The 16,172-nt window shown below is 46.2% G+C and overlaps 1 protein-coding gene across 2 annotated transcripts in view; it reads right to left on the bottom strand.

The window, feature by feature from the left end:
- SUSD6 (sushi domain containing 6) overlaps positions 1–16,172 on the bottom strand; it is a 125,829-nt gene that overhangs the window by 10,422 nt on the left and 99,235 nt on the right. For both annotated transcript variants that reach the window (XM_074955552.1, XM_074955551.1), the window contains exon 3: positions 2,458–2,655. In XM_074955552.1, the coding sequence (XP_074811653.1) occupies positions 2,458–2,655 (198 nt within the window). The remainder of the gene's footprint in view (positions 1–2,457; positions 2,656–16,172) is intronic.

Genomic DNA, 16,172 nt, shown 5'->3' with positions numbered 1-16,172 from the left:
CCTGGGAAACTGGACAAAGGCTGCAGGAGAGAGCCTCCTGGGGGGGTTTGGTTTCAGTTTTGGGCTGGGTGGTGAAACGCAGGGAACCCCAAGGCTGGGGTCTAAGCTCCCTGCCCCCCAGAAGGACTTGACTGAGGGGTCCTGGTTGTACCCACAAGCTCTGTTTTAGACTGTGTTCCTATTGTCCAATAAACCTTCTGTTTTACTGGCTGGCTGAGAGTCACAGTGAATCCCAGGAAGAGGGGTGCAGGGCCCAAACTTCCCCACACTCCGTGACAACAACTACAAAGAGGCTTGATGACAATAAGGAAGGAAGAGAATTGTTTAGCGTGACAGAAGGGGTGTTTTAGGCTGAACAGCAGGAAAAGCTCCCTGTTAATAGGAATTCTTAGCCAGTGGAAGAGTCCACCCCAAGGAAAGTAGTGGAATCCCCATGGCTTGTGTTAGCACAGGTAAAGTGTGACAAGGAAGCTGAGCAGCGGTAGGTATGTCGGCAGGAGAAGCCAACATAGCACTCTCTACACTGGCGCTAGGTAGGTCCCACAGTAAGTGCTAGTGTAGACATAGCCTAACAAACATGTAGTAGGGAATAATCCTGTACTGGCAAGGAGATGAACTCAGACAGCCTAAGAGGTCTTCTCCCTCTCTACACTGTGTAATTGCCTGTATGTTGCTTCTATCCCCTAACCCATTTAAGTGATGACTAAAGTCTTGTGTACTATCCCTCCCTGCAATGCTTGTAGGTCCACTGGCCAATGCTCTTACATGCTTCATATACAGGACATCCCCATTTAACTGAACCCCAGTTAAGCAAAACTTCCATTTTGCTACAATTCACTGTGTCCTCTAGAGTCACACCCAGCAATAGGTACTTAGTGTAGACAAGATCTTCACATCATGTTCCTGTATGGCTGCATTTTCTGTGAAGCGGTGCGACACCCGAAGATGGATTAAGATGTGATTGTTTGCTTTGAAGCCCATGGTCTTAACGCAGTTTCCTCATTTCTCACTGGCTTTTTCAAGTCACTACCCTTCCACCAGTGACTTGAGGCCCTATATTTCTGGTCAACCCAGGCCATGTGTGGTATTAACCCATCACCGGTGATACTAGAGAAGAGCCGCGTGGTCATTGCCATTCACATTGCTACTTGCAGTCCTGGAGTGGGCAAAATGCCATCATGCAGGAATGCTGTCCAAGCATGGCGAGTTGTCACGGTGAAGGGTTTTCTTGCATGGACTGGGACTGAGGGAGGAAGCGGAATGGGAAAGAACAGAGTAATTCTTACAATCCCACACTGAACTCAGAGTGCTTTCAGGTTCTACCTGGTCGCAGGTGAATTCCACTTCCCCCTCCCCTGGCACAGATGCTTAGAGTAAGGGCTGTAAGAGTGGCCAGGAAGGAAAAGGGCATCTTTGGGAATAGTACAGTAGGTTCTAGTGGCCACAGAGCTCGGGTGAACTCCAAGAAGGGGTGCTTTTCTGTTTGCTTTCTGATTAAGTTAAGCCAGAAAGCAAAATGTGTTATAAACACTAATCCTGGAGGAAAAATTTGACTCCAATTGTTGCTGCTGAGTCATTCCACCTGCATATGGGCTCCTCCCTCCATCAGCTTTTATTGGGTATGTATGTTTTTTTAAAACCAGAAATCCTTAAACATAGACAATAAAATTACAGCTGTATAACAAATATTTTTCTGCAGACTGCTTTACTTTCCTGTCATGGGAGAGGAATTCCTGTCCAGCTTGGGAAAGCCTCACATAACAAAAGCTGTCAATTTCCATTTGGAAAGAAGGAAAACAGAAATCAGCAGCAACATCCATCAGGCCAGGCCAAACAAACAGCACCATGGAGCTCTGCGCTGCAGCAGACTGCAAGCTCCAAAAGCAAATAAAGCAGCCCCTCCAAAAATGGGTGTTAGAAAGCACTGGTGAAGAAGAAAAAACAGACAGACACAGACACAGTCTGCAATATTGTTGTAGCCCTGTTGGTCCCCAGGATATTAGAGAGACAAGACAAGGTGGATGATGTATTGTCAGCTTGCCAGGAGCCAGAGGGGCAGCACTGAAAGCGCACATGATAGAGCAGCTTACTGCCCCCTTATCTCTAATATGGCAAGATGGAATCTATTGTCTCAGCAGGCTAATAGAGGAGCCGCCACTCAACCATGATGGAGATCTGCATCCAGAAGCACATCTTCACAGGCCATGTTTCTCTGTTAAAGAACATGGGCTGGACTTTGAAAGGAGGAATGTAGGAGAGGTGTTCTGCTTTTACACTGTGAGCTGGGATTACCACTGATTTTGTTTGTACAGCACCTAGCACAACGGGCCCAATCTTGTTGCGTTCTTTAGGCACTACCGCAATACAGGTATCAAATATTAAAATATATAATAAATAATAGAGAAGACAGTCTAAAATGGAAGCTACCTTCCTTACTTGCTGTAATGCATTACTCACCTTGGCTTAGCCTACAGCTAATTTCCATGGCTGGATTCCATTCTCCGTTCTTGCACGTCAAGTATTTGTAATCTCCCTTTAGCATGTAGCCTTCATCACATACATACTCTATGACGCTGTCAGATGTCAGAGGGTCACTGCAAGGAGTTGGATGGCATTTGTAGCCTCCATTCTCAGGCTCCGGCGGACGGGGGCAAACTGGAGGAAAAGGGGAAAGGAGAGAAACCATCATGAAGATGTTGCATAGAGGAAGACTCCAATTGTGCAAGTACTGACTTTGCAAAATTCAGCTGAAAATGTGGCGCATGTCCGTTGTTCTTCCTACTGGCTTCTGAGAAGTCTTTTGTTTCTAGAAATGGGAAGAAACACCATAATACTGCAATGACGCTCCACTGCCTGGGTTTCACCCCTACTAAATCTAGTGCAGTTGCTGAATGCTAGGTTTTATTCCAATACTGTAAGTTAGCCACCAAGTTGAGGAAGGGTCAAAAGAAACAGACTTAGAAAATAAGGTAAGTAGAGCATGTCTATGCAGCAAAAGACAAAAACCAAAACCCATGGGTCAACTAACTTGGGCTCTGAGGGCTCATGTTACAGGGCTAAAAATAAATGTAGATGTTCCCATGTAGGCTGGAGTCTGGTCTCTGAGACCCACTCCCTCCTTGCTGGGTTTCAAAGCCTTGGCTCCAGTCCAAGCAGGAACATCTACACTGAAATTTGGGTGCAGACATGCTGCCATGGGTTTTTTTCCCCCTCTTTCTTTTCAGTGTAGACATACCCTAAGACACATCCATAGCAGTGCCACTTGTAAATTGCTTCAAGTGTGGACACCTCTCTAGACAGGCCCATAAAGTCCTTAATCCTATGTCTCCCCACACGGTCACTTCATTATTGCTTTTCTTCTTTTTCTAAGGTCCAGATGGCTTAGTCAGCCTGCACAACTTGATATGGAGAGATAACATGGTTTCCTCCCACTCAAATCAATTATAGAATCATAGGATTAGAAAGGACCTCAAAAGGTCATCTAGTCCAGTCTCCTGCACTCATGCCAGGACTAAGTATTAGACCATCCCTGACAGGTGTTTGTCTAACCTACTCTTAACCTCCAATGATGGAGGTTCCAACAGCCTCCCTAGGCAATTTATTCCAGTGCTTAACCACCCTGACAGTTCGGAAGTTTTTCCTAATGTCCAACCGTTGCTGCAATTTAAACCCGTTGCTTCTTGTCCTAGCCTCAAAGGTTAACTAGAACCATTTTTTCTCCCTCCTCTTTATAACAACCTTTTAAGTCCTTAACGACTGTTAATCAAGTCCTCTCTCGTCTTCTCTTCTCCAGACTAAACAAACCCAGTTTTATCAATCTTCTCATGTAAGTCATGTTTTCTAGACCTTTATTCATTTTTGTTGCTCTTCTCTGGACTCACTCCAAGTTGTCCACATCTTTCCTGAAATTTGGTGCCCAGAACTGGAAACAATACTCCAGTTGAGGCCTAATCAGTGCAGAATAGAGCAGAAGAATTACTTCTATCTTGCCTACAATACTCTTGCGAATACATTCCAGAATGATGTTTGGTTTTTTCGCAACAGTGTTAACAATCTTCTCATTTAGCTTGTGATCCACTATGACTCAGATCCCTTTCTGCCATACTCCTTCCTAGGCAGTCATTTCCCATTTTCCTTCCTAAGTGGAGTACTTTGCATTTGTCCATATTGAATTTCATCCTATTTACTTCAGAGCATTTCTTCAGTTTGTCCAGGTCATTTTGAATTTTAGTCCTATCCTCCAAAGCACTTGCAACCCCTCTGCAAACTTTATAAGTGTACTCTCCATGCCATTATCTAAATCATTGAGGAAGATATTGAACAGAACCAGACCGGATCCCTGCAGGACCCCACTCATTATGCCCTTCCAGCATGACTGTGAACCACTGACAACTACTCTCTGGGAACAGTTTTCCAACCAGTTATTCATCCACCCTATAATAGCTCCATCTAGGTTGGATTTCCCTAGTTTGTTTATGAGAATGGCATGCGAGACAGTATCAAAGAGCCTTACTAAAATCAAGATCATACCATATCTACCACTTCCCCCTCCACCAGGTTTGTTACCCTATCAAAGAAGGCTATTTAGTTGGTTTGACAAGATTTATTTTTGACAAATCCATGCTGTTACTTATCACTTTATCTTCTTGGTGTTTGCAAATTGATTGCTTAATTATTTGCTCCATTATCTTTCAGGTTACGCTGAAGTTACGCTGACTGATCTGTAATTTTCCGGGTTGTCCTTATTTCCCTTTTTATAGATGGGCGCTATATTTGCCCTTTTCCGGTCTTCTGGAATCTCTCCCTTCTTCCATTAGTTTTAGAAAATAGTCAGTAATAGCTCAGATATCTCCTCAGTCAGCTCCTTGAGTATTCTAGGATGCATTTCTTCAGGCCCTGGTGATTTAAAGACATCTAATTTGATAAGAGCAATACCCAGGTTGGGGACCTTTGCCTCAGATAAAACAGTTGTCTCATTTGAGGGGAAAAGCAGGCTCTTAGAGAAGGGAGGGCAGGCAGATGAAATAGCCTCAGAGCTAAACCCAGCTGGCAGAAAGAGTCTTACTTTGTGTTTGTTTTCGTACTGACTTTGGACTCTGCTCTGTGTGAGTGAGTGAGAGGTGTGAGAGTGTATTTTTGTAGTAACCTGGCCAACAGGCTCTGCCGGAAGCCATCAGAGCTGCCTGAAAACCTTGTTGGGGAAAACTAAGGCTGAGCAGTTGAAGCACGGTGCCTCATAAGGAGGTGGGGCAGCAAACTGACAACATGGTAACTTGTCAAGTTAGAAAGGGCAAATGCATTTCAAGGCCTCGTGGAAAACCGAAGACAGTTCTGCTACATTTCTGCCAGTATAATCAATAACCATGGACGGGGAAAAAAAGTAGAAAATGAGGAAATCGGAATGAAAACAGGATCTTTGCTGCTTATGATTTCATCTCCTCTGGCAGCTTACAGTTATTGCTGCCAGCAATAACTGAGTCTTTGATATGCTCTCCACTACCACCACTTATCAAATGAGGAACCCATCCTATTCTGAAGGTGTTCCTCCTCCAGTAATCTGGATAGCAAAAAAAATATCAAACTGAAGTGAATGTTCTTACATTACTCAAACACTGAATGCAGGGGAGAAGAGTCCATCACTTCTCCCTTTAAATCCAGATCAACATCTCAATCCTAGTGAGGAAGTTTGTTCATATTTAATAAAACACTTTGGGGTCTGAATAAATTCAGATTCTTTACTTTTTACCACAGTTGGTTACCCACACCCTCTCTTGTAATCTCTGACATACACATATCTTCTGACACATGCAGAGGAGTGATGGTGCTACAGTTCCACCCATGATCCCAGGGTAACTGGATGGTATTACTTGAAATGATCACCAATGAAATTGTTAATCCTGACATACCGTATACACGCGTTCATAAGCTGAATACTTTTGGTAAAAATGTGACTCATCAAAGAGCAGTGGTCAACTTATAAATGGGTCTACACCAAAATTTGATGATTTTAAACTCCATGACATCATTGAATTGAATATCTAATACATTGTCATTTTGTTTACCTGGAGCATCTGCAGGCATGGAGCCCCTCAGTTCCCTGTGGCTGCGGTTCGCCGTTCCCCCGCAGCTCCCATTAGCTGGGAACGGAGAACCGTGGCCAATGGGAGCTGAGGGGCTCCGTGCCTCTGAACGCTGCAGGTAAACAAAACGTCCGACCCGCCAGCGGCTTAACCTGACGGGCCAGGAGCCAAAGTTTGCAACCCCCTGAAATTTAGGGTTGGCTTATGAAAGGGTCATACAGTTTTTACAATTTTTACCTATCCATCTTGGGGGGGTTGGCTTATAAATGAACGGGCTAATGAATGAGTATATACGGTAACTTGGAAAGTGACAGCTTACACTCCACAGTGAGATGAGGGAGGGCAGGTCATATCTCTTAGGACCAGATGCTTTGTACAGAGGACTGAAGGAGGAGAGGGGGAGTATGGGAAGAAGGAATCCTCCCTCCAGTCCAGTAATACAGTGTGCTATAGCTACAACCATGAAATTTGGGAGCAGATGGCACAACACTTGTACACCCACTACACAGGAGCTGTATAGAGTCACTTAGTAGCAGGCTAAACAGTCACTGCTCTGCACTGCCCTAGCCACACCAGACTCTATGTGGAGTCCCTTCAAGCAGTCTGCCCCCTCCCCTGCACAGCACCATCACAGTGGTTCTGAGTTTAGGGCCTGCTTCATCTGCAGGGGGAGGTGATTTAAGCATCTTGTCCACCAAGCTATTTCATCATGTCTGTCTGCACACTCGGGACTGCAGTGGGTCACATTCTAAGTATTTTCCCAGCAAAGTTCCTTTCCCCCCCGCCCCTTTTTAAATGGAAGTTTAAACTGATAGATCCAGAAATCTGCTATTGGAACATACTGCTGAGAAGCAACCAGCTCAATACAACCCCTGGTGACAGAAGTAAGGTATCATTAAACAGTTTTCATCTGGACTCTAGCCACTAAGGCGGGGGTGGGCAAACTACAGCCCACAGGACAGATTCAGCCCACGAGCCGCTTTAAGCTGGCCCATGAGTTCCTGCTAGGGAGCGGGGTCTGGGGCTTGCCCTGCTCCGGCACTCCAGCTGGGGCGCAGGGTTGGGGGCCGCATGATATGGCGCGGCCCTGCTCCAGAGCTCCAGGCGGGGCGCAGGGTCGGGGGGACGCACCACGTGGCTCCCGGAAGCAGCCACATGGCCCTCATGCTCCAGCTCCTATGGGCTCCAATGGCCCCCTCTGGTGCTCCAATGGGAGCTGCAGGGGCGGTGCCTGCAGATGGGGCAACATGCAGAGCTGCCTGGCCGCGCTTCCATGTAAGAGTCGAAGAAGGGACATGGCACTGCTTCCGGGAGCTGCTTGCGATAAGCACCACTTGGAACCTGCACCCCTGAGCCTCTCCCCACACCCCAACTCCGTGCCCTAGCCCTGATCCCCCTCCTGCTCTCCAAACCCCTTGATCCCAGCCTGGAGCACCCTCCGGCACCCCAAACCTCTCATCCCCAGCCCCACCACAGAGCCCGCACCCCCAGCTGGAACTTACACCCCTTCCCGAACACCTGCCCCAGCCCTGATCCCCCTCCCGCTCTCCAAACGCTTCAATCTCAGGCCAGAGCACCCTCCTACACCCCAAACTCCTTATCCCCAGCCCCACCCCAGAGCCCGCACCCCCAACCAGAGCCCTCACCCCCTCCCACACCCCAACCCCAATTTTGTGAACACTTATGGCCCGCCATACAATTTCTATTCCCAGATGTGGCCCTCAGGCCAAAAAGTTTGCCCACCCCTGCACTAAGTGTACATCTCCATGGGAACTAAAAACCCTTGTTCGGCTAGCTTGGGTTGAAGGGCTGTAAAACTGCTTTGTAGACCTTTGGAACCCGAGCTCTGGGACGCCAAAATCCAGCCTCCAAGCCCGAGCATCTACAGTGCAATTTTTAGCCTCGGAGTCTGAGCCAAGTTAGCCCAAGTCAGTTGACCCAGGCCAGCCACAGATATTCCATGGGTCTTTTATTCCAATGTAGAGGTACCCCCGCTGCCTAAGAATGTTTCTTCTAGTCTCCATTCTTTTGCACTGTATTCATGCATGCCTTTTATATCAGAAGCCCTATTGGGCAGGGTTGTACTTCGTTTGGTGTGCTCTCTATTGTGAAGGGCTATACTATGTACACCTGCAATAATATATAAATTATATACAAAAAGCTTTACTTTAAAAATGTTAGGTTATGCTCAAGCAGTTGAAAGCTTGCAAATACCAGAATTTAGGTTACCTAAGCAACCTTGTGTGTATGAATCAGAATGAAGAGAGTCTTCAATTACGTGATCACATGTTGTTTTCCCTCCAGAAACCCCTGGTCTCATTCAGTGCAAAAGATGGATGATGCTCACGGAATGAAGCAGTTGAATATTGTTATCCTCATCATTCAGTGATCCCTGCCTTGTTTATTGCATACAATGCAATGATTACAGAATTAGTCATTTCCTCATTGACTTTTCTAGGGCGCTTATTGCCATGGGATCTGAGTGTCTCACAAATATTAATAATTCATCTCCACTGTGAGGTAAGAGTATTGCCATCTGCATTTTATACCCCAGGAAACAGACACAAAGAGACATGCCTGAGGCCAAATGGTGACTCAGTAGCAGAGGCAGAATTAGAACTAAGCACCTCCCAACCCCTTGCTCCTTCTTCCAGCCCACACAGCCTTAATGCTACAGGGGTTGAGCATGCACAGCTCCCAGTGACTAATAGCAGCTGAGTGCTCAGTACCTCTGCAAACCAGGCACTGGGTGTCTCAAGAGGACACCCTGAAAATGAAGAACATGTGGCTATAAGCCAAACTTTGCATTTATGACTTAGCATCTAAATTCTGGAATTTCCTAGCTTTTGACTGCTTGATTTTGCAACATAAATAATGTTTGAGTTTTTTGTATGTAACTCATTAGGTCTTAAAAAACGTGCGGGGGAATCTATTTTGTGCAACTGCAATACCATCCTCATCGTGCCTCAGGAGCAAGGTTTGAACCCCGATCATTCAGCACCATAGCATGCCTTGAGCTACAGGACCATCCCAGCTTCTCCCCACTCCTTCCTTGAATATCTAGGGGACCTTCTTCCCTATGTGGTGCCACCAGAGGGGTGGGTTTCCAGGTGGGCCACTGGGGCTATGTGCTGAATCCAGAAGGAAGACTTGGTTGGGGGAAAGCCCAGCTTGTCCCTCTCTTCCCCTTTCTCTGGGAGGTATGTAGATGTAAGTGTATGGGTGTGTGAAATTCCTTGGAACGCTTCTCCATGTAGTGCCCCAGAGAGGGGAAATGGGCCACTGAGACGGTGTGCTGTGTCTGGAATACAGTGGTCAGGAAGAGTTTGGCCTAATTCTCTTTGCAGAGAGACATTCTCCGCTGCTGGGTTTAGTGCAGTGTGGGGGCCCAGCCTTACATTAGAACACTCACCTTCAGCGTGGCATGTTGCCCACATGTTCTGCACGAACACGAACTACAGAAGGGAAATGGTGATTTCCCAAAGTTATTTCTCTCCGTCAAACCTGAACAGAATTTCATCAGCCAAAGAAAAGGCCCTTCTCTGGCCCCCAGGCTTACTTCCTGCCAAATTTCAAAGGCCTGCTGCACACCACCGTCTCAAAAAGGTAACAGGAATTCTTTATAATGGAAAGTGTTAAGCAACCTAAAACCAGGGGGAGCTAGTAGCCATGTCTACAAGATAAATGGCACACCCCCATTTTCACTGGCTTTTTTATGTATCTGAAACCTTAACAGCATTCCTATGTACTTCTTGCCTCATCCCCGGCCATAATGGTTTAATTCTTGTTCGTAGAAGTGTGAACAGTGGATGGAGCTCCCGTTGATGAGACACTTATGGCATTGTGCCAGGCAATGGAGGGAAATAAAATAACTCTAGGTAATGGTAATTTCAAGCTTTCCAAGGGGATATTACAGCCCTGGGTGAGTAAAAGCTGTTTGGAAAGCTATGCCTATCCCCTTGGCACAGCTTTCTTTTAAGATTCTCTTATTAGTGTAAAAATAGGGTTTGAACACAGCCTACCGGTGCGAGGGGCCAAGGTCAGATATTAGGTTTACACATCTCTTCAGAGAGGTTGTTCTCAGCTGGGAAGGGACAGAGGGGGAGAGAAGAGGGAAGAATCACAAGGTGAGAAAGCCAAGCATTTGCGTATCACTGAAATCAGCCCAGCAGGAGGGAATTGCCATCTCCAGATCGAGGGGCAGGTTTAATCTATGTATCAGGATTTCTACAAGGGCAGTTCTAAATGTGTCAGGCATTGTTATTCATTGTCAATCAAAATGCAAGACAAGTAGGATGTTTGGTTTCACTTTGTAAAATAAAAAGTGACAGAAGTCTCTCTTTGCTTTATATCACATTTCCCCTTCTCAATAACCAATGGGACACAGAAAACTGCTGCTAACCCCATGTTGTCAGTAGATGTTCTCAAGAGAACTCTGCTCTCCTTAGAAGGGAACTAACCACTTTCATGTCCAAGCTGTAATGTTCTTTGAATACATTTTTAATAGGACAAAAGAGCAGGAAATATTCTCCTATCATGTGGACAAGAAAAGCTACCACAAAATGACCCTCCTAGACCCCTACCCCAAGGAAGACTGCGATTGTCTTCTTCATTTACTTCTTTCCACCAAGCTCATAGGCAGACACCCTTCCAGCTAAGAGGGGCTAGATGTAGCTTCCTTTGGAGCTGATCAAAGGTGTGTAAAGTAAGGTAGTGTGGTTACCAAAGTGTTATATAGGTGTTCCTTGGCCTTTGCTAGCCTGGGAATATTTCTGAACTCTGATCAAAGATGGTGCTGTAAAGAGTTTCTGATGAGTTGTAAAACAGAAGCCCAGACCATGTGTGGTCATTAAGTATCCCATGGCACTTTCTGTTACGGTGGGATACCTACCTACTACAGCTGCCCTGTTCCACCCCACAGTGGCCCTCAGCAGTGGGTGAGGCAATTCTTCCTTTTTTTAGGAGCCCCTTCATGATGAAGCATGATTTATATGCAAAAGAAGAGAGATTATAGCTATGACTGGCAATTAGAGAATTTTGTAACTTTCTCAACTGGGTATTCAGTTTGGTTAGTGGACCTTGGAGTTGCCACTTAGTGAAGGAATAAAGCATTAAAAACTCAGTCACTCCTTATAGAAGTACGAAGCACACAGTTTCTCTTTATTTTGCTGTGAAATGTAGATCATCCCACGAAGTGGCAAAGTCACATTACAACAGAGACCATCAGAAACAAACCAAGAAACCCACACAAGCACACTAGATAGCAAAACAGACAGGTTTCAGAGTAGCAGCCATGTTAGTCTGTATCCGCAAAAAGAAAAGGAGGACTTGTGGCACCTTAGAGACTAACAAATAACAAATTTGCCTCTGTTAGTCTCTATGATGCCACAAGTACTCCCTTTGTTAAATCATAGACAGACTTTCACAGCAGAAGAATGACTCCCAAAAGATTGGATTCTCCAATGCCCTTAGATACCAAAGAACAAATGGAGAAAAGCACAGTCTCCTGCCACAATGTGGATTTACATAAAGTAAAGGTTTTAGGATCATAACCAAAACTAATAGAGTACTTGAACCTGACAGAAATAACCTCCACAATTACACAACAGATAAGGAATCTGCTGTGGCAATGAAGGAGTGTAGCACAATTCACTTACATGCAGGATGAAAGAACTAAACACTTAAATCCATATAACTAGATGAAGGCTAATATTAGCAGCTTGTCACAGGATTATAAAACCCATAGGCATTTATCTTCTTATTGCCCAGTAGTGACGCCATAAGTGATGCTAGAAAGGCACCTGGGTCAAAGTCTTATGTTCCTTTCACAATGTGTATTAGGAAAATTTGTACGTGCTTAACCTAAAAGTTTCCTTTCCTCAGCTGGCCAGGTCCACAGATCCTACAGCATGCTTGTTGCAGCAGAGGGTGTAGAATTCAATTCCATCAGTCACTGGCTCAGAGATACAATTCTGCTGCCAGTTTAGCACTTACACAGCTGTGGTGAAAACTGTGTCCCCTTCTAACCAAATACATTCTTATGAGCGGTTTCAGAGTAGCAGCCGTGTTAGTCTGTATTCGCAAAAAGAAAAAGGAGTACAAATGGCACCTTAGAGACTAACTAATTAATTAATTGGCACCTCTTCCCCCTCCCCCATGGACAGAGATTGGGGGAGCATGGGGCGGTGCTCCTCTCCCCCCACATACTGGATACACGCCAGAGGCAACACTGCCTTCCATTTGGTCCTGTTTCCCCCCCTGAGCACAGCTATGCAGGGCTGGCCTTGTGCCCCCCTGGGTCTGGATCGGGCTGCCGGTTGCCCAGCCCTGCAAGATGGGGTCCAGCTATGGCTGCCCAGCAGTTCTGGCTGGCAGGGTCCAGTCCTGTGCTACGGGGTCCCTTTTCCAGTTGCCCAGCTCCACTCCTCACCCCGCTCTATGGAGGGGTCGGGGGGGTGGTGCTGGGCATAGGGGACAGTGGAGGGGGTTGGGAGGGTGCTGTGGTTCTTAACCTGCAGCCCACATAACACAGGTAAACAGGTTGAGAACCACGGAGCTAAACCGTTAGTCACGTTCAGAGCCCAAGCAGAGAGGCTGCCATGCCAATTGACATGGTGCTGAAAATGGTGTCTGCAGCCGGCAGGGACCCCGGGGGATATGGCTCACACGAGCTGAATGGCAAAAAAAAAAAAAATTAGAATTCTGTACTTATGTATTTTACATAGGAGCTTTTCCCAGAAAGTAGAAATTCTAGGCTCTGGAAGATTTCCCAAAAGGTACCAGCCAGCTAGTTAGCAAGCGACTGATATGTTTAGAGATGCTGCCCCTGGTTCAGCTGCTGGAAGAAGGAGCATGTGTCTTTTCTCTCTCCTCCAGAGTTCTGTCTACAAGGGGGGCAGGTCTCCACTCTTACACCCCTTCCCTCGCCTCCTGATTGTTTTGAGAGTGTAGTTGGGAGCAGGTGAAAGAACAAGAGGACTTTGCTAGTTTACTCCTACCTCGGCTTCCTTTTAGGGTCCCTACTCCTTACTGAACATATTCCAGTGCCTGCCTCTGGTACCCAGAGATTTCCAAAGCAGAGCAGCATAAACTTCACATGATCATTTAACAGTGTCACTACTGCCCTTAGGGTTTTGAACAGCAGCAGGGAAACTGACCAGAACATTGATTTCACTCTGTTCTGCTTGGCAAAGCTATGAGCAGCAGCAAAAAACACCAGACATCTCCCTGAGTCTGCAGTCAGACAACACTGTATTAATTTACATTTGATATCACATTTGAAAAGGTCTTATAAGGGCAAGTTTTTTTTTTTTAATTTTAAATTCTGCAGGAATTGATCACCTAGACCCCACATTCACAAGGGAAAGCTCCCCACTCAGCACTAAAATATGCTCTAGGCTCACAATAACAAGGGAACCTAAAGCACTGGTACAGAACGAATGAATGCAAATGCCATTTTCAGCACTGAAAGCTTTTATTATATAACCTTTCCCAGCTGGCCGCCAGGAAATCCATTGTCTAGCCTAGCTCCTTTTCTCACGAGAAGGTCATGTGCCAAAAGGGTTTGGCTAGTCAGCTGTTACTGTCTTGGTAAAGATATCCACTCCAATTACTATCTCACTAGACCTTTGAAAGGCTCCTGTGGGTCAAAGCCTTCTGCTATACCACTGACTGGAAACATGTCTGTGGGAAGGCCAGCACTGCAGCTATCACCAATTCAGCCATCTGAAACCGTGATTACACAACAAAAATTCCAAAGATATTGCAGTCAGGATTCTTTGCTTAAACAATACAGGGCCGTCCATAACCCACACATTTCCTTCCTTCTTCAGGCAACACTTGTGTGTGGTTACAAAATTCTTTCGCAGAGAAGGAGATTATGAGCGAAGAGGACCAGACATCATCTGTCCTCGGTGTTAAACAATTGCGTGTCTCACTCCACACCTGCAACACACCCCCCATCAACCCACAAAAAGCAAAGCAAAGCAAAGCTGCCGCCTCAGGAATTCCTCCCTCAGGAAGCTGTTTGAGTGGGGAGATGTATCTGAAATCAACAGCCCTCTTTATGCCAGCTGTACCAAACTAATACACTCCCCATTTCCTCGCAGGAAACTATTCCCCATGCTTCTGGCTTGCAGAGAAATGGCACCAACCCACCTGACTCAGAAACCATAGACAAGGGATAGGGCTGGGGATGCAGGAATTGTTAGCCATAGAAATGGCCACCACAGCAAGTCACATATAATTCCATGGTTTTTAGGGTTCCAATAGCTTGAAACTCCAGCAATAGGTGTTTGCCGAGCTGTGCCCTTCTAGCTTTCTAATGTGGTGGCTTCCTACTACAGCTAAAGGTTCTTTGAGATGTGTCCCCCTGCGGGTACTCCACTCCAGGTGACTCTGCATCCCAGCGCCATTGATCAGAGATCTTGGGTAACAGCGCCTGGTCAGGATGCATGCGCTCAGCTGCTGTTTCGCAGTCTCATTAGAGTCTGCCTGAGCACACGCCTCCCATGCCCCCCTCAGTTCCTTCTCTACCATGGAGAAGTCAGACTATTACTCCAAAGCAGAGGGGAGGAGGGCGGGGAGTGGAGCACCCACGGGGGACACATCTCAAAGAACCTCAGTTACTGCAAGGTGAGTAACTTTCTCTTCTTCTTCTTCAAGTGCTGTCCCTGTGGGTGCTCCACTCCAGGTGAATGTGGAGCAGTACCCACTATGGCCGGTGGGACTTTGGAGTTACGGCAGTGAGTACCGTAGACAGTACTGTACGGCCCACTATGGTGTCTGCCGTGGTATCCTGCGTGATAGCATTGCCTTCTACTTAGACAGGACTAAGCCATTTTGTAAGTCCTCGTGATTATTTGTCTCCACTACTGAGAGATCAAAGGGTGCAGCCATTTCTAAACACAACTTTCCAAGTAGATCTCTTGGGGATACCTGATACATGACGAGCCCTGGTTTTGAGGCTTGTGCAATGGACACACTTAGCAGAGATGTGCGTCTCACCGAGACACTTCACACAACATGAGTGTCCATCGGACCTTCGCATACAGTCCTGACAGGAATCACATTTCTTAAATCCTGAACCCCCTGGCATTATTGAACTTGGAGTGCCGGGGGAGAGTGTCTCCGCAGGAGATAAGCTTGAGGAAAAAAGTTTTTTTGTTTGTTTTCCCTTCTTTTAAACTAAGTAACTATCCTAAGGGAAGGGAAACAACTGGGATGTTGCTAACTATTTCTATATTCTTTGTAATTGTTTCCCTTAGAGACCAGGGAAGAGGATCAGCACTGCCTGGAGTACCGTCTTCAGCCAAGGATGGTTGAGAAGGAACAGAGGGGTGCACGAGACGCGAACGCTCAGGCAGACTCTAAACGAGACCATGAGACAGCAGCTGAGCACATGCGTCCCGACCATCTCCGATCAATGGCGCTGGAACACACCATCACCTGGAGCGGAGCACCCACAGGGACAGCACTCGAAGAAGAACTACGATTGCTCATGTAGCAGTCCTATACTAACAAAGGGTCACCTACTCAAGATGTCAGGCGTAAGAGCCAGACACCAACTACCTGACTTTTGGGTGGTGTATATGTTGGCACCCAACATTTTAAACACATTTTTGGCTGATGTGATTACAGCCCACCATGCAAAGGGTTCTCCTCCAGTAGTGACATTACAACACAGGTTTATCCTCTTTTCCCAGAAGGGTTGGCTCTAGGGTGACCAGATGTCCCAATTTTATAGGGACAGTCCTGATTTGGGGGGCTTTTTCCTTATATAGGCACCTATTACCCACCACCCCATCCCGATTTTTTACACTTGCTGTCTGGTCACCCTAGTTGGCTCTGACACATGTAATTCCACAAGGTGGTAAACTGTACTGTCCTGCAACCCTCAACACACATAGCTGTCTCCAATGAAATGCAGTCTCTGGCTAGAAAGAATAAAATATACTGTATATTCTCTTTCATTTCCCCTTCCGATACAATATGTTGCCTCCAACTTTGTTAACCTAGGTCATTAAAAATAAATAAATAGAAAGTCGGGAGCAGCATCTGAAATGTCTAAGAAGTTATTTAAACTGCATCAGC

Source organism: Natator depressus, chromosome 6, assembly GCF_965152275.1.
Source record: "Natator depressus isolate rNatDep1 chromosome 6, rNatDep2.hap1, whole genome shotgun sequence".
Taxonomy (NCBI): domain Eukaryota; kingdom Metazoa; phylum Chordata; order Testudines; family Cheloniidae; genus Natator; species Natator depressus.
Note: the sequence above shows the minus strand (reverse complement) of the source record. Positions and strands in the feature narration are given on the sequence as shown.